General features: G+C 34.0%; 1 protein-coding gene across 6 annotated transcripts in view; it reads left to right on the forward strand.

Annotated features, from left to right (window-relative positions):
• The first annotated feature begins 2,361 nt into the window (after positions 1-2,361).
• Positions 2,362-19,916, forward strand: part of LHX2 (LIM homeobox 2) — a 43,212-nt gene continuing 25,657 nt past the window's right edge. The window contains exons 1-4 of one of the 6 annotated variants that reach the window (XM_073639761.1): positions 2,362-2,565; positions 11,577-12,144; positions 14,995-15,197; positions 16,388-16,767. In XM_073639761.1, the coding sequence (XP_073495862.1) occupies positions 11,854-12,144; positions 14,995-15,197; positions 16,388-16,767 (874 nt within the window). In that variant the 5' untranslated portion in view covers positions 2,362-2,565; positions 11,577-11,853. Of the gene's footprint in view, positions 2,566-11,217; positions 12,145-14,994; positions 15,198-16,387; positions 16,768-19,916 lie in introns of those variants that run through there. The other 5 variants (XM_073639764.1, XM_073639760.1, XM_073639762.1 and 2 more) reach the window with 5 other exon arrangements.

Below are 19,916 nucleotides of genomic sequence, written 5' to 3' on the forward strand. Positions count from 1 at the left end.
ATCAGCAGATTCTTGACAATAATGTTCAAGAATCAGTGACAAAGTTGAAGTTACGCAGGGGATGGATCTTTCAGCAAGACCATGATCCAAAACACCGCTCCAAATCTACTCAGGCATTCATGCAGAGGAACAATTACAATGTTCTGGAATGGCCATCCCAGTCCCCAGACCTGAATATCATTGAACATCTGTGGGATCATTTGAAGAGGGCTGTCCATGCTCGGCGACCATCAAACTTAACTGAACTGGAATTGTTTTGTAAAGAGGAATGGTCAAAAATACCTTCATCCAGGATCCAGGAACTCATTAAAAGCTACAGGAAGCGACTAGAGGCTGTTATTTTTGCAAAAGGAGGATCTACTAAGTATTAATGTCACTTTTCTGGTGAGGTGCCCATACTTATGCACCTGTCAAATTTTGTTTGAATGCAGATTGCACATTTTCTGTTAGTACAATAAACCTCATTTCAAGGCAGAAACATTACTGTGTCCAACAGTTATTACATATATCAAACTGAAATAGCTGTTGCAAAAACACCAATTTTTATAAAACATTAAGCTTAAGATTAATAGGGGTGCCCAAACTTTTTCATATAACTGTATCTATTATCTATCTATCCCATATCTATCTATCTATCCTACATCTATCTATCTATTATCTATCTATCTAGCTATCCCATAGCTATGTATCTATCTATCCATCTATCTATTATCTATCATCTATCTACTGTATCTATCTATCTAAAGAAAAAAAGGTGCAAAGAAATGATGGGTGCAAATCCTCCCAGGCAAAACCAAACCAAATCCAAAAAATAGAACAGCACTCCAAAGTCAAAAAAATTGAAGAATTATTTATTGGCCCATGGTAAAAATGGCAACGTATCATTCCAAGTGAGGAAATTTCTCAAGCGTGGGAAAGTTCCTCACTTGGAACTATACATTGCCATTTTTACTATGGGCCAATAAATAACTCTTCGATTTTTTTTACTTTGGAGTACTGACTCTATTTTTTGGATCTATCTAACTATTTAATCTATTCATTAGTTACATCTATCTATCTACATTCTATATACATTTCTTTTATCTATCTACATATCTATATATCTGTCTATCTATATACATCTATATATATATATATATATATATATATTTATCTATCCATATATGTTGTCTATCTATCTATTTATATATATCTATTTGTCTTTCCATATACATCTATCTATCTATCTATCTATCTATCTGTCTGCCTATCTTTGCATATATCCGTATCACATTCCTTGAATTTTTGGTGCTTGCACTTTTAAATAAAAAAGACAACATTATATAAATTACATCCATTTATTGTATGAACTGTAATAACTTATAACACATATGAGTGATGTCTTGTGTGTATGTAGATGTATATAGCTCAACATCTGTAAAATGTCTACAAGACACTCAAGTTTACAGTATTTCGTTTACTGAACATTGTGTGTTTCTCTTCTGGTAATATTGTTTCCATATTTTTTATTATTACGGTATTTCAAAATATTTCCTAATATTAAAAAAAGAAGAATCGTGCAAATAATTTCACAATATCACTATAATGTCCACTCTCATGAGGATGATTAGGCTGCAATATCTTCATAAATTGTTGCATCTTCATACATAGAAATGTCTGCTGTATTTTTTGTGAGCAAAGAATGAGATAACAAATATGATTTGGGAATGTCTATTTATTTAATACATTATTATATATGCATAGAATTGTCTAAAGTATATATGATTGTAAAGGCTTCAATCTGCTCCCCTGATCTTCAGCAGTCACAAGAGGTTCATAGTATGGGAATATATATCAGTATATGATACATTTATTATTCCATGTTTTTTTTTAATCCAACTTTTTGGTTAACCTGGCAATTGTGCTTTGAGACACTGGGGTTTTAATTGATTTTGTGGCTTTTTTTTCTAATAAATAGATAAATAGTTGGTGTTCTATAAATGTAGATTTTCTTTTTCATCTGAAGAGATTTGGATGTAAATTAATTAATAGATATGGGATTTATATAGATAGCTAGATAGATTAGATAGATAGATAGATAGATAGATAGATAGATAGATAGATAGATAGATGATAGATAGATAGATAGATAGATAGATGATAGATAGATAGATAGATAGATAGATGATAGATAGATAGATAGATAGATAGATAGATAGATAGATAGATAGATAGATAGAGTAGTGATGGTGACCTGAGTTGTACTAAGAAGCCTCTACCTGGGACTTTGCTATGGAGAGCTGGTGCTGATGATGATAATCATTACCATGGGATTCTTGCTGAGCAGCATCTTTCTATATAGTCAGCCCCTTATGTGCCAAGGCATATATGCCAACTAAGTGAAGATGTGCTCAGTAGTGCAGACTGTACCATGCAGAAAAGAATAGGGCTGATTTATAGAGACTCACACACACTCCCTTCTCTGTGTGTTACTGTACATATGCATATAGCAGAATATACCCCACCCAGAGAACAGCACACAGGAGCATCCAGGTCTACTCTACCCATACTGTTTGGACCAGCAAGGTAAGAGCTCCTTTCTTTCTCCTCCATTATATGTCATGGGATGGCAAGGGAGTATGATTTGGTCTTAAAGCACCCCCAATCCCTCACCCCCTTCTGTCCATAGGGACCATAGCTTTTGTGCATGGTTGTTGCTGCCAGGTCCTGCTAGTTGCAAAAGAATTGAGTGTGGTGATAAAGTCTCAGTGCTGTATTAATTCCTCCCTGAGAGCCTGTTATTGGAGTGTTTAGTAGAATTCTGCTAATTTATGACATAGAGCCAGATAAACTTATAATGACATTGCACTGGAAATAAAGGATTCACCTTTTTATTATTTGCAGGGATCAGGAAAAACCAACTTCCATGCTCTTAGAACAAATAGATATATCTATAAGCTTTTGTGCAGTTCCATAGAAGAGGTGAAAGAAAGGAGGTTTAACCCTGGTGCTGCCTCAGTGGGATCCCTGGGAGGACGCAGGGAGCAGTGGATACAAAAGCATTTAGATCGCTTTGGAGCAGTTAATCCTGGGCAGGCTGGCCACCTTTTGTTTCCAAGTCCTCTGTGGGTTTTTTTTTTTTTTTCAGCTTGTCCTCTGTGCCTGATTGACTGCCCAATGGGTGCTAATTATCCAAATGTCGCTGCCGTCCTTTGACTGACTTGCCATGTATTGTGGGACAACTGTCATGCATTCTGTCATTGCAGATCATATTACAATATCATCATATGAAAATGGTCTCTCTTAGAAAAGAGGCTTGTGTGATCCAGCAGATGCTGGGAGGATTGCAGCCTTCCCTATACATATAGCAAGGGATTGACATTCAGAGGTGTAGATTTCTGCATTTGCATCATAATAATCAAGAATATGCCTGTATAATTCCTAAAGCTGCTGGCAGAAGGGTGTGCAGCCATTGTATAATGCAGATCTAGTCAAAGTAATTAAACACATACCTGTCTAATTAGTGCCAGCATGATACAAACAAAACAGATTTGGAAGGAGAGGGGGGTTTGGCTCATAGTAACACAGTACACCTGAGCCTCCATGGAGTAAATGGACCTCTACTTACTCTTCCTAGCTAATGATTTTTTTTTTACCTATTAAAAAATAGTAACTAATATTATATTAGTACAATAAAATCTGCTAATTATTAATAGTAATATAAGTATTAATTTGCTCTACATAGAGCCACAAAAAATCACACTAGTCCTGTCACTTCTGTAATGGTCCAATATACAGATCTCCTGTGTATTCCTCAGTGACAAAGATATATCTATGAAAGTATTAGTAATCAGAACATGAAGCATTGTCCCAGTGTATATTATATATATATACATATACATATATATATATATATATATATATATATATACATACATACACATATATATATAGAGAGAGAGAGAGCAGAGGAGTTTCAGAATAATTAAGTGATTGCGAGCAGCAACTTATACTGTAACATATAGATATACCTATCTTTCTATTATTTAGTTCTGTTCAAGAGCATGGAAAGTCCTCTATCCTCATAGGGAGGGGGATAATCTATCAGTAGCCTAAAGTAACCTTTCCCTCTATATGCCTGATCCTGCATTTAATTTATATGAAAAGCATATCTATCTATCTTTCTACCTGTTATATATTTTCTCTTTTCCTTTCTTTTTTTTACGTTATTTCTTTTTTTGTTGTTTTTTTTTTCTATTTGAATGGCTAGAAAATTTAGTAATATTGTTAAATTAAGTAATAATTAACTAAATAGGCAATTAAAAAAAATAGATAATAGATATAATTTATAGATAGACATTAGAGAGATAGATAGATAGATAGATAGATAGACAGATAGATAGATAGATAGATAGATAGATAGATAGACAGATAGATAGATAGATAGATAGATAGATAGATAGATAGATAGATAGATAGACAGATAGATAGATAGATAGATAGATAGATAGATAGATAGATAGATAGACAGATAGATAGATAGATAGATAGATAGATAGATAGATAGATAGATAGATAGATAGATAGATAGATAGACAGATAGATAGATAGAAAATGTATATAGAATGAAATATGTTTCTGTCTAGATATGTTATATATGTAGCTAGGGATATAAGAAAGTAGTTAATGATAGATACTAGATAAATAGATATAGAGAGAAATAAGATAGATATTAGATAGATAAATAGATATGAAGTTGATAGATATGAGGTTGATAGATGGATATTTAATGTAAATATAAAATGGCTAATGATGGTTGGATAGATGGATAGTCAGATATGTATAATTTCCCCAGCCTACTAGTTTTTTCCTTGTAGGAGCTGATGTGATGACTTGAGTGATGGTCAGGCAGGATGAGTAAAGGGATTGTGTATTTATTGCAGTAGTTAATGTACAGCACATCACACATCATATTCTGTAACAGAACCTATTACTCCTATACCAATAATGATAATACTACACAGCACATGCAGACTGTTGTGAGATGGATGGAATGTGAAAGCATTAAGCAGCTATTCCCATTGTCAGTGTGATTTGCAACTCCTGATCCTTCTATAGAGGTTTGCCTGCTGCTGTGTGCAAGATATTTTGTGGGACACCTAAAATGGAAGGTTGGGGGGGGGGGGGGAGATAGGAATGAAATGTGTTAAGTGGGGCTTTAGCAATTAACCCCCTATTTCCCTGGCTACTTGCAGCTCTTGCTTTGGTTGCACAGTAATTGGATACTGTTGTAATAAAGAATGCGGATGTTTTAAGGTTTTCAGCAACACTTCTCTTAAAAGAAAATCAACTGTAGACAGATTTCCAGCAGCAGGACCCCCTCCCCCTAAATACAAGTATAAAACCCAAACTATTCTTCATCAATTGTTGTAGAGCTCCATGTCAGGAAATGTATTGGGATACTATGATGGGACTAGATTGATTGATTTAGTAAACTCCAGCCACCATTCATGCAGTGCATTAGTAATGTGTCTATCTATTATCTATCTATCATCTATCTTCTATCTATTAAATATATATATCATCTATCTATATCTAGCTATCAATCATATACCTATTTTCTATCTATTTATAATCTTTTAATTATTTTATTTGAGTATCTTTCTATTCTTGTATAACTTTATTACTAGTTTTCCCTGTATTTAGCTAGTGTATGTTATAATATCATACTGAGAAGTGAATAGTTTGGGTTGCACCCTTCTGCTTATAGCCCACCTATCCTAATTCACTATTAATTAGCATATTCAACCTGACTAAGAAATTCAGATATTGAGCTGAATTTTTCATTTATCTATGCAGTACTTAATTAAGCAAACTCTGAAAGTTTAAATCACAATATGTAAACTTAACTCTTTTCATTTTGTCCTTAACCCTTTGCACTCAGTTGTCATCAGTATCCTTTGGCTTGGGTGCAAATAAAATAATTCAGATTAAAAATTACATTTTTTTTTCTCAATACAATGTGATTTAAAATATTACTATGATTATATAAATACATACATACATATATATGTATATTTGACATACACACTATATACCAGCTTTATATATGTTATATTAGACCTTATCTCTGCTCTATCTATACTCATTTATTCACTAAAAGTGTGTCCTATGCAAAGTTTGTGATGTTACTATAATGTGTGTTAAGTGACACACTCAGTTCGATTACAGTGACAGACTCAGCCCTGCTGCATCTGTAGCATCTCAGCATCTATCTATCTATCTATCTATCTATCTATCTATGTATCACTCATGTATCTACCCATCCATCGATCCTCCTATCCATCTATCCATCTTGCCAATCCACCCACACACCCATCCTTCCATTTTTCCAACCATCTATTTATCCATGCATTCAGTCTATGCTTCATGGCCACTATTTATCTAATCATCCATAGCATCTATCTATCTATCTATCTATCTATCTATCTATCTATCTATCTATCTATCTATCTATTATCTATCAATCATCTATCTATTATCTATCTATCTATTATCTATCAATCATCTATCTATTATCTATCTATTATCTATCTATCTATCAATCATCTATCTATTATCTATCTATCTATTATCTATCTATCAATCATCTATCTATTATCTATCTATCGGTCTATCTATCTATCTAATCATCATCCATAGCATCTATCTATCAATTATCTATCTATATATATCTATATTAAATCATCATCCATATCATCTATCTATCCTTCTATCTACCCATTAATCATCTATCTACCCATCAATCATCTATCTATCTATCTATCTATCTATCAATCATCTATCTATATATTAGCTATCTATCTAATCATCATCCATATAATCTATCTATTATCTATCAATCACCTATCTAGTATCTATCTATCTAATCATCATCCATAGCATCTATCTATCTATCTATCTATCTATCTATCTGTCGAATCATCCATAGCATCTATCAATCATCTATCTATATATTATCTATTTATCTATCTATATTAAATAATCATCCATATCATCTATATATCTATATTAAATCAACCTCCATATCATCTATCTATCCTTGTATATTTCTACCCATCAATCATCTATCTATCTATCTATCTATCTATCTATCTATCCATCTATCTATCCATGTTCTTTACCCAACCACATGTAACACACCACTTTACAGTAACCCCAGTTACCTGGATCCCACAGCTGGTAGACTGGTGATAAATCCAGCGGTGGTCCCTTCCTCTGTAAATGTAGTTAATATCATTGTGATATATTATCTGTGCCTATTTATGGCATGCACAGTCTTTGGGTGTAATATGAATGAGAGCTTCTTTCTACAGAAGAAATGTACAGGTATCCTCCAGGGACAACAAGAACTGTAGATCTGATCTTGCTGTCAAAAAGCAAAGTGCCTCATGTGTTAGCTGCACATCAGTGCCTGGAAAGTGAAGAACACATCCACAGAGCATAAACAATGCAGTTATCATGAACACAAAGCATGAGGTCCTTACCCCACATCCCATCAGCTCTACATACATCATTGTCTCCCTCCTGGATGTAGAGAGGGAGAGTGATCTGCTGCTTGTTACACCAGTGCAGGCAATGAATGGATTAGGCCCCATTTCCATGTGAGTAAAATGATTAATTACCCAATGTCACTGACTGATCTATGAAGACATAACACCACAGCAGACAATGTGCAGGCTGCCTCCAGCTACAACCATGTTTTAATTCCTGCTTTATTGTATGCTGTGCTATATATTAAGTCTTAATGACCGTATGAGACTTGGGAAACATATGACAGATCAATCACATCCTCCTCCTCACTTCTTCCCACTGATTCCTGCCTTTAACCCCTTACTTACCCGTGCCATCCCATGGTCCAGCCAACCCCAGCAGAGATGATCCTATTAACATGACACATACAGGGTTGAGCTTGTGATATGGATTGTGCACCAGGTTCCCAGCCTTGTGCCTTGTGTAAGGTCCCTTTGTTGGGCTTTAGTCACACTAGCTAGGCTGAGCTGGTACAGGCTCTGGGCTCCTAGTAGCTAGCAGATGGTATACTATAGATGATTGCTGCATACAGGCGTTGGCTGGGGATTCTCAGCATTTGTGGTTTGTTCACCTGTCATTTTAATGCAGAATAAGAGGTTGCAGGACCATCCCTGGACCCTAGGATGCTGCTTGTCAGCAATCTTTAGATGTAACCCTAGAAACAGGAACATCCATTTATACAAAGGCTAGGAAGCAACCAATCAGTGTAAAGATGAGAAGCGTAAGCTTTATATATTTACTAAACAGATCCGAACTTATAATTGCATGAAACCCATGCTTGTTATTAGTTGCTGCCCAATATCTGTGGCCATTGCCCCACGTCTTGTGCCAGGTTTAAACTTTTGGTTGTATTCAGTTTCTACACATATTTTGATATCACCATAATATGTCGCATTATTTCTTTTTCTGCAGATTGTGTATTATTTGGTTACTTTCCGACAAACTACTTAGCTAACTGTTGCCTAATATTGAAGGAATTGAGTTTATACATAATAGAAAATGTTCACCAAATGTAGTTAACTCCAATATTTCTGATTTTTTTTTTGGTTTTGTTTTTTTAATCCCCCTTTGACAAAAAAAAAGGTTAAACATTTATTTCCTTTTGAGCAAAAAAAAAAAAAACCCATAAAGCCGCCAGAACAAATAGTCTTTGCTGCTCTGGTACAGGAGACTCCTCTGCATTGGGTTGGTCTGAGCAGATCCCACAGGCGCCAGATTAGGCAGCTACTTACAAATTCTGAAAGGTTCCTTGTGTTTTATAAGGAAATCTCCCCAGGATAATACGCTAGCACTCTTTCACCCACTATCCAACATGCACAGACACACATAGGATGTGTTTGGGTCCCTGGCAGCAAGGGGGTTAACTGTAGAGTAGACATATATGTGCATGCTTAGGCTGTGTGCAGAGAAGGGGCTCAGTATGTGTAAGGATGGATTCATACTGCTTGTAAAATGTATAATATTCTATTGGTTTCAATCGGAGAAGTGACATTATAATGTTTTGTAAGTAACAGAATTACAAGATACAGTAATGCAAAAACTATCAATAATAATATAATATAACTTCTATTATCACTCTAATTTATACTTCACATTATCCATAACTATCTATCTAATGTATCTTTATCTATCCATCTCTCTACTTTATATATTTCCATCTATCTATATATATCAAGATATAGCTAGTTATCAATTATTTATATAATATCTATCGATCTCATCTATCTATCTAGTTTATCTTTATCTATCCATCTATCTATCTATCTAGTTATCAATTATTTATATATTATCTATCTATTATCAATAGATATATCTATTTATCTATCTATCATCTATTTTCTATGATTCTATATTATGTATCTTATATCCAACTATCATCTATCTATTATCTATCTATCGATCAATCTATCTTCTATAATCTATCTATATTATTTATTTTTTATTCATCTATCGTCTATCTATCATCTATCTATTATCTATCTATCTATCTATTATCTATCTATCTGTCCATTATCTATCTATCTATCTGTCTGTCTATTCATCTATCTATCTATCTGTCTATTATCTATCTATCTATCTGTCTATTCATCTATCTATCTATCAATCTGTCTATCTATTATCTATCTATCTGTCCATTATCTATCTATCTGTCCATTATCTATCTATCTATATGTCTGTCTATTCATCTATCTATCTATCTATCTATCTATCTATCTGTCTGTCTATTCATCTATCTATCTATCAATCTGTCTATCTATCTATTATCTATCTATCTGTCCATTATCTATCTGTCCATTATCTATCTATCTATCTGTCTGTCTATTCATCTATCTATCTATCTATCTATCTATCTATCTATCTATCTATCTATTATCTATCTACCTATCTATCTATCTACCTATCTATCTATCTATCTATCTACCTATCTATCTATCTATCTATTATCTATCTATCTATCTATCTACCTATCTATCTATCTATCTATTATCTATCTATCTATCTATCTATCTATCTATCTATATGTCTATCCATCTATCTATATGTTCTAACTGAAAGCGGAGGATTGCTATCTTTCATGTCCACTTGTGCCTGTGCTGATGCAGTGTGTCAGTAGCTCGTTAGCAGCTATGTTGTATCATTGGATCTATTTCATGTATAACTAAATATTTCATACACCAAGTGGATGGGGAGGATATATATATATATATATATATATATATATATATATATATATATATGTATATATATATATATATATATATATATATATATATATATACAGTATACACCCTGTGCAATGTCTCTGATGGATTTGAAGACTGAACCGCCGAATTTGTTAGACTAAATGTTTGGTTTTCTAATCAACAAACCTTTTTTTTCTAATTGATCTCTGTTAACCCTCTTGCTGCTGGAAAGACTGCGTACTATTACATACATTTTGCAAGGAGTCTGTGGTAATGTAGGAGTTAATCTCTCCTCTCATCCTCCCCTCCTCCCATCCTTTTTTTTTTTCTTCCCCTTGCATTTTTAAATTCCATCCACATTTCCAAAATGCTTTTGTATTAGAAGAGAGACCTCATGTATTCTCATAGATAGTGAATGTGAAAGACATTGATACTTTATAAGACATGACAAGGGGGTACTTAAAAAAAAAAAAAAGGATTATTGAGTATATTGTACTATTATAACTTCATTTACCCAGTATAACTCAGCTTTATATTTATGAAGCATGTGATTTAATTTGTTGCACAAAACAATATATTGTTTAATAACAGTAAATATTATGATTTATTATTAATTATTAAACATTATTATTAGTAGTAGTATTATTAAATGCAATGCTATATTTATAAATATAGTTTTATGCAAATATTGGTGCACTCTGTTAAAATGTCCTTATAGTGCTTGCTATTAGAAACAATGGATGATTTCCAAAAAAATGAAGCTGAAAGAAGATGCAGTGCCCATGTGTCCCCTCTAAGATTATGACACAGGTTAGCATATTATAAGGGAGAGCTGTACAGACCCTCTGCTGCATGCAAACTGCTGTGCCCCCCACCCCATACACACAGTGCTATCTATAATAAGCAGCCAGTGGCAGGCAGCAGCCAATAGGGAAGAGGCCTGTGATGACATCACAGGCCCTGTAGAAAAGGTGCAGAGCTCAGTGCACACAGGACTGCAGAACAGAAATAAAGAAGAGAGCTTCTCACTTTAAGGGATTACACCAAGTCCATGCAGAAGACCCTCCTCCCCCATTACTCATACTCAGCCCTGCCTGCAGGAAGATCCACAGGACCCACACACCACTCTCAAGTTGATTTGGGGAATTTAGTTGTGATCAATAAATAAGAAATTTATTTCTTCCTTGCACAAACTTCTTGCTCCTTTTTGAAGGTCGAGGACTGAGTTAAAGATGTAGCAAATGACGATTGGATCCTGTCCCTTCTGCACTGTGTAAGGCCTAGATGTCTAATTGCATCTTTTTCATCTGATCTTCATAGTATTTAAAGCTACAGGACAGTTGTGCTTGTGACCACACTGAGAAGTCCTTCAACTCCAGAGGCCACCTGAGGATCACCAGCACCTCCACCTCCACCACCACCACCAGCAGCAGCAGCAATGTCATCAAGGTTAGCCTTCTAGTTATCAGGATCATCACATGACATTTTTGAGGAAGGACACCTTCTTAGGACATTGACTTTTAACACCTGTGGGTTTTTGGTTTCATCGGCAAAGAACCATCCCAGGAACCAGTCTGCTCCACAGGGGAGACAGTCAATGCATGGCTTAGGACTCCTGTTTATGGAAGTAGGTTGCAGCTACAACAGCATCTGTAAAGATTCCCACCACACGTGTTCTTTCCACGCTCCAGAGATGCTTTTCCACAGTCTGTCAGGGGGGGAGATGCATGGGGTCATCGACGAGATGGACAGAAGATCTAAAACTGAAGCCTCAGCCATCAGCTCTGCCATAGACAGAGGGGAGACTGAGACGGTAGGCAGCGGACGGGATTCAAGTCTGGGGTGGGGAGAAGCCAAGGTTGAAGGCTGCAAATTTATCAAATCCGTGGTAAACAAACAATAATAATAATAATAAATGTTGTTACTACTAATATTAATAGTAATGCTAGAAGATGCTGCAATATTCACTGCAATAACTCCAATCATGTAGAACAGGAAGGATCTGTGTAATTAATGTGTATATGCAATGTGTATGTATATCTAATAGAACCAGGTATATATAGAGAGAGGGAGAGATCATAGCATTGAAACTTCACAAGAAAAACACAAAACAAAATAACTTTATACTACGAATTTATAAGAATCTTTTAAAAAAAGAACTTGTATAGATTAGATTAGACTTTATGCTACTATATGTATTGCATTGTAAAAAAAAAGAATGCAAAGTAGACACCAAGAAACAAAATATGCAGAATAATCCAAAATTATTGGACAGAACAGAAAGCAAAGAAATGTATATATATATATATATATATATATATATATATATATATATATATGTGTGTGAATATATATATATATATATAAATATATATAATATTCAGAGAGTAATTCAGGAGAAATGTGTCTTATTTTCTTTTTCATTTACTTGTTTAGAAAGTTATTTAAAAACTCCTAAGAGCTAAATAGTATATTAAAAAAATCCTCTGCAATATTTGCTATTTTACTCAATTAAGACACTTTTTTTTACCCTATTTTATTCCCCTTTATTTTGCCCATCAATGACTGCCATATAGAGAGTTTGTATTCCCAGTCCTGATACTTTTTCGGAAATTGCTTGGAAAATTATTAAGAGTGAGTTCAGACCATTGATCTGTATGTCCTGCGATCACCGGTGTCCCCAGTATAAAGTGAGTGACTCTATTCTGTGTCATCTACATTGTGCACAGTAAAATCTGGATTAAGAAAAGCAAATTAATTGCAAGATAAAATTGCCTTTTTATTTTGTCTTACTGCCTAATATATATATATTAAAATGTGAGTATTTAAAACATTACTGATTAATAACTACCTCCCAAAAATAAAATTTAATTTGTACAAAAAAAAAAATATATATATTTTTTTGAGGGACAGACTCTGTTTATTTTATTAAAGGGCGAGACCCCAGTTGCATCTATATATCTCAATAATCAGCTCTGCCATAGATAGAGACTGAGATGTAAGCCATGGCCGGGATTCAAGTCCGGGTTTGGGAGGGGCCCAGGTCTGCAGGCTACAATTATATCAAATCAACGATAAACAAACAATAGTGATAACTGTTGTTACTACTAGCAATAGGAATACTCCTGCTACATCCCACAGTAATTATAACAATAATAATAGGAAGGAGAACAGCAATATATGTGTATCATTTTCTTATATATGTTTGATATTATTATATTCTCAGTACTAAATACTACACCCAAAAATCTAATACAAGTGTAGATATATGTAATAGAACAATTGGATTTGCATGCAGCTTTAAAATAAAGAAAAAGGACAAAAGAATATATTTTTTTAAATAGAAGAGAAAAAAACTATGGTATTAATTCTGATCCAAAACCAAAGATTACAATTTGTATTTTTTTTTATTATTTCGTTAAATATTTTGAATAGGATATACAACCATGCACAGCAAAGAAAACTAAAATGGATTTAGTTATTTGAGATGTAGTTACAAATAATAATAATAATAATATCATTAGCTAAATGTTCAGTTATTATATGTAGTTATATATATATATATATATATGCACATATTATATATACATATATCAGATTGGGATGTTGCTTTTAGACTAACATATATACAATTATATATATATGTTATAAGCAATTAATTTTAATAACAGAAATAGTGTGTAGCTTTTTTTATATTTATAATGCTAAGAATATTAATGTTAAGAATATCAAGGTGAAATAAATAAGTGTGTGTGTATATATATATATATATATATATACATATATATATATATATATATATATAACCTCTGCTCTGTAATTCACCTGACCAGTATATGCATTTAGTTTGTACTCCTGGGGCTGTGGCTTTCCAGGAAATTGCTTATAAAATTATTGAGAGTGAGTCCAGTCCGGTGATCGGTATTTCCTGTGATTAGCCGGTGTCTCCAGTGTAAAGCCAGTGACTGTTCTCAGTGTTATTTACATGTGCACAGTAAATGGATATGGATTAATAAATGCAAATTAATAGATAGAAATACGATGCTTTGCAAACAGAGGTCAAGGCTAGGCGAGTGTGTGTGCATATATATATATATATATATATATATATATATATATATATATATATATACATATACACGATGCATTGAGCAGAGGTTTGGACACGATGACCCTGGAGGTCCCTTCCATCTCTAACATTTTATGATATACATAGTAAACTAATATATATATATGTGTGTGTGTATACATACATAGGCCCAAAAGTTTTTAATAGCATTAATTGAATAAAAAACAACAACAATAAAATCAAATGTGTGTATTCAATCTATATTGAACCCATTCATTTTCTTGCAATTATTTTGTGCTTTCTGTTATTCACTGATGCTAATGACATAGTGAGGGGTTGTTGTTTTTTTTATACTATATGAATTCCTATTGATTTTGTATACGTCTATAAAAAAAGTGATTATACATTACTAATCTTTTCCCATGATATCATTGTAAGCAGTGAGTGCTAACGTAAAAGATTGGGACGATGCTGATACAATTAAATCTTCATTTTAATGATCTCAGGCTCATGGCATTAAATCGCGCCATGGCTTTGTTAGTGATCATATTCCCTGAAGAGTTTTACATTAGGTCTTGATTGTAAGCTCTTGGAGGAAGTTGATAAAGCGCTGTGTGAATGATGGAAAGGCTGTGTGCTGATATTAATGTCTTCATATTTACCCCCCAGACGATGCCCTCCATTAGCAGTGACAGGGCTGCTCTGTGTGCCGGCTGTGGGGGGAAGATCTCGGACAGATATTACCTCCTGGCAGTGGACAAACAGTGGCACATGCGATGCTTGAAGTGTTGTGAATGTAAATTAAACCTGGAATCTGAGCTCACCTGCTTCAGTAAAGATGGCAGCATCTACTGCAAAGAGGACTACTACAGGTGAGTGCCACCCTCAATGCCCTGCAAGGGGTTAATATCCGATATTATCTATCTATCTATCTATCTATCTATCTATCTATCTATCTATCTATCTATCTATCATGTATCCATTTATCTATTGCATTTTTTACCATCTATCTATATATCTACCTATCTATTGCATTTTTTTACTATCTATCTATCTATCTATCTATCTATCTATCTATCTATCTATCATTATCTGTCTATTATCTATCTATTATCTAATCATCATCCATAGCATCTATCTATCTTCTATCTATCTCATGTATATATATATATATATATATATATCTATATATATATATATATATATGCATATATATATCATATCTATCTATCTCAATAAATACTTATAATATTAAAATTAATAATATTAATCAGAAAAAAAATAACATTCCCCACATCCCAGATCTCTGTTATTTCATATAATGTTTTATTAATACCGACCTTCGCCCCTTACAATATTAAAAACAACAAGTGCTCAACTTATAAAATCCCAAACCCACACCAGGTTGTGATTATATCACTTTCTCTTACAATAATACAACCACCGCCATCATAAACCACTAAAAATAATATTTCTACAATAAAACAGAATCCTCTCATTTCTTATAATCTTATAAACCTACTTTTTTCCCCATAAGGACATATTATAAGTGTTGCTCCTCACAGGGATAGACTTTTTTTTGCCAAGAAGCATGACAAATGTGTCATTCTAGCTCAGATTTTGGGGACCACTGTTTGCATATAAAAGGGGTACAGTCATATTTTAATTTTCTCAGTTTAAAAAAAATAGATGATTATTACGATTTTGCATACAGTGCTTATGGTATGTAGAATCTAATGTGCTTCTTAAAGGAACACACATCTCAATGTATATTTATTGCATTGGCTTTGTAGTCTGTAGCTCCATGTAAGCAACCATATATACTACTACTGCATATATATATATATATATATATATATATATATATATATATATATATGCCATTTATATAACACCTTTATAAGTGCAGCTCTAAAAACCCTATTCAATATTAACATAGATGTGTCAATGATCGTAACATCTTTTTCTGAACCTTTTTGTTTTCCATATTGGTCATCAGCTCTGAGGAAGTTCTACTGTGCATTGAATTGGCTATAACTGTGCCCTTGCTCTGTATTTGCAGGAGGTTTTCAGTCCAGAGATGTGCCAGATGTCACTTGGGGATCTCAGCCTCTGAGATGGTCATGAGAGCCAGGGACTTAGTCTACCACCTCAACTGCTTTACCTGCAACACTTGCAACAAAATGTTGACCACTGGGGACCATTTTGGGATGAAGGACAACCTGGTCTACTGCAGGCTCCACTTTGAGACATTAATCCAGGGAGAGTATCAAGTCCATTTCAATCACTCGGATGTGACATCAGGGAAGGGTTCAGGACTGGGGTCTGGGGCTTCCTCCTTGGGGCTGCCTTATTACAATGGTGTGGGGACTGTGCAAAAGGGCAGGCCTAGGAAGAGGAAGAGTCCAGGGCCTGGTGCAGACCTGGCAGCCTACAATGCAGGTAAGAAGCAGCAGCAACATTCTCATTTATTCCTAATGTTCTGTTTTCCTCTTGATTACACCAAACAGCTTCCATTTATTAAATCTCAACTGATAATAATAGCCTGGCTGGGGCTAATTATTTGCATCGAGTGCTGTCAAGCTGATAATTGCAGGAGCTAGGATCTTAGCTTTTCTTCACTTCAGGTAGAAATGCAATGAATTGCAATGAGGAAGAGGGGAAGAGGCTTCATCAGTGAGCTCATCTGAGCAGGCAAAACTAGCTGCACTGCCTCAGTGGATCAAAACTATAAAAGGGCTGTGAAACATACATATGTCAAACTACCCAACCTCACTAGATGTAAGGACCTGTGCATTGCAAGGGTTAAAAAAAAAGTACAATAAAAATGCAATGTAACACACTCAGAAAACGATATTACTATATTTATATTAACCCTAGAAATGCTGAAGGGGGGGGGGGGGTGAGCATTGTACTAGCCATGGGATTAAACAGGTGTTGCAGGTGCCAGGCCTGAGTGGAGTGCTGGGTAATCAGATGTGAGTGGCAGAGCAGCTCCTGCATCAGGTTCCAGTCTGCACAGAAGCGCTCAATAAATAACAGAAATAGGCTGTGATTGCGGCTTTCCTGACTGTATTTGTGTTAATAATTACACCCAGTAACACAATTCTGGTCCCTGCTTTATACATCACCTCATAAAGAGCAGACCAATTTCCCCTCTAAAATCATACCCAGCAGCCTATGAGTCATGTATGATTATTAATTGTATGTTATTGCCTATGCAAACTGTTCATTATAAGATATACATGTATAATTATATTTATTGTGAGTAGAATGCAATGTCTTCTATGAAAAGTTCATTAGGCAGAATAAGAAAAATCTAATATATATGTTGCTGTTGGCATTGGCAGTATTAAACTAAGGTCTATTATTAGTGATATTATAATGATTATAATTGTTGCTATTCTTAATAATGTGTCTGGTTCTTTAGAATCTCACAATGGAACTTTACATTGGTGCAGGTTTGCTTGGAGTAAACTAAATCAAATGGATGGAAAATAGACAATTATAATAATCTGGTTTGTTTAAGTAGGGAAATATTTAATGACATCTGATTTACTGATTATAAGTGGCACTAAAAGTTATATGGTTGTGTTATTTATTGATTTTTTTTAGAGTTGTTGTGAGTATGTGCATCCACAGAACTGGACAGATAACTTTTGTTCATGGTAAAGTTCTTGAGTGCTTATTGTACTGAGTGGATCTAATGCTTTCTTATATTTGACACATTGGTTAGAATGAGATTTGTTTACAAAAATACATAAATTGATGCAGATAAATTGATAGAATGAATATAGCCAGAATTGGAGAGATTAATAAATTAACAAATATATACAAGGACTAGCAGATTACACAGAGAAGTGAGATGAAAGTAGATACACATAGTAGTAGATATTAATAGAAGTATATAATAGAGGTAATAGATGATAGATAAATAGATAGATATGTGATAGGAAGATAGATAGATAGATAGATAAATTTGCAGAAAACAGAAGCAGCGTCGGTGCAACAATGGGTGCAAATCTTAGATCTCAACCAGGTTCATAGTAATTATAGTCCAAAAATGGAAGCACTCCAAAAGTTCAATGAAAAAGTGAAGATCTCCTATAAGATATTGATGAATACAAGCTTCTTATTTACTTTTTATTTAACTTTTGGAGTTCTGCAATTTTTGATAGATAGATACAAACATGCATACATAAGAAAGATAGAGAATAATAATAAATAATAATAATATATAAATTCTACAGAAAGAGAAATAGATGAGTAGAAAGTCTGACAAGCAGATATCTATAAAGATAAAATGATAATATAGAGATAGCATGGGGAAAAAAAAATCAAGAAATAAACTGCTGTTATTATATATAATTTCTGTGATATATATTATAATATACATTATTTTTGTGTGAAATTCTAATAACCTAGCATCCTCTCCCACAGCCTCCTTCCATGCTGATGTAATTATTTCTTCTATAATGTCACCTCTCAGGCGGAAATCAGCTTCTGTCAGAAACTTTTTAGAGAAGTATTTCTGGTCCAGTTGGCACCAAAGGGGTTAACGATTAACCATTTAGAGAACACAGTACTATCTGTATTAATCCTGTTTAGTCCCTGTGTTCTTTGTTAAGGGGGTAAAGAGCTGCCATTGTGCCCCAATAACTGTGCAGGGTCCAGGAGATTTAGCAGGGGCAATTTGGATGTGGATGGATCTTGACAAGCAGAAAATAGCTCAGAAGGGAACTAGGACTTCAAAAAGCCTCTAACCCTCTCCCTCTATGTGATCGGAATTCTTCCTCAGCTTCTACTATAAGGGGCTGATAGCTTTTTTTTAGGTCAGTAAATCAAAACTTGGGATAGTTTTAATACAGGAGCACCTGTAAAGTATAAAGTGGGATATACTACCTGTGAGTGGAGCCAATATTTCTCACAACTTGGTATCTTTTATTCCTTCTGGTCATGGCCTCTCTATATAAAGAAGGTTCTCTGGTGTCCTAATACAATGCTGTATGTTTGGGTCCTGGCAAGGATGGTGACCACAGACTATTAATGCCTGGGCTCATTTATAGTCATCAAACTAGATACAGGTAATGGTGAAAACTCTGATCACTACTAGAACTTATATTAATTGTAGCACTAGTAGTAGTAGAAGAGTTAATCATTATAATACTGTTTCTGATGATTAATCCTATAATATACTAATAGGAATAGCAGTAGTAAAGAGGATTAATAGTAAAAAAAAAAGTATAAACAATAGTGTTAATAATTATAATATTGATGAGAATCACCATCATTGTAATAATAATTGGCAAAATAACAGAAAAGGTGATATAAATAATAGACCAAGTATTTCAGTAGGCAGAGTAGTAATAATAGTAATTGCAATTATAATGGTAATGTTTGAATCAGCTGCAGTTTTTGTAACAGAAGTAGTAATTATAGTTGTAGCTGTTGTATGGATAATATTAATGTTAATAATGATAGTATACTACTACTGCTAATTATTTAATAATAGTGTTTCTGCATTTGCCATTCTTGGCTCCAGCATTGTGATAGTGTAATGTACCATACAGTGTATTGTAGCACTGACCAGT

The sequence above is a fragment of the Phyllobates terribilis genome, unplaced genomic scaffold, assembly GCF_046119375.1.
Source record: "Phyllobates terribilis strain yellow unplaced genomic scaffold, ASM4611937v1 Scaffold_7__3_contigs__length_470593459, whole genome shotgun sequence".
In the NCBI taxonomy this organism is placed as follows: Eukaryota; Metazoa; Chordata; class Amphibia; order Anura; family Dendrobatidae; genus Phyllobates; species Phyllobates terribilis.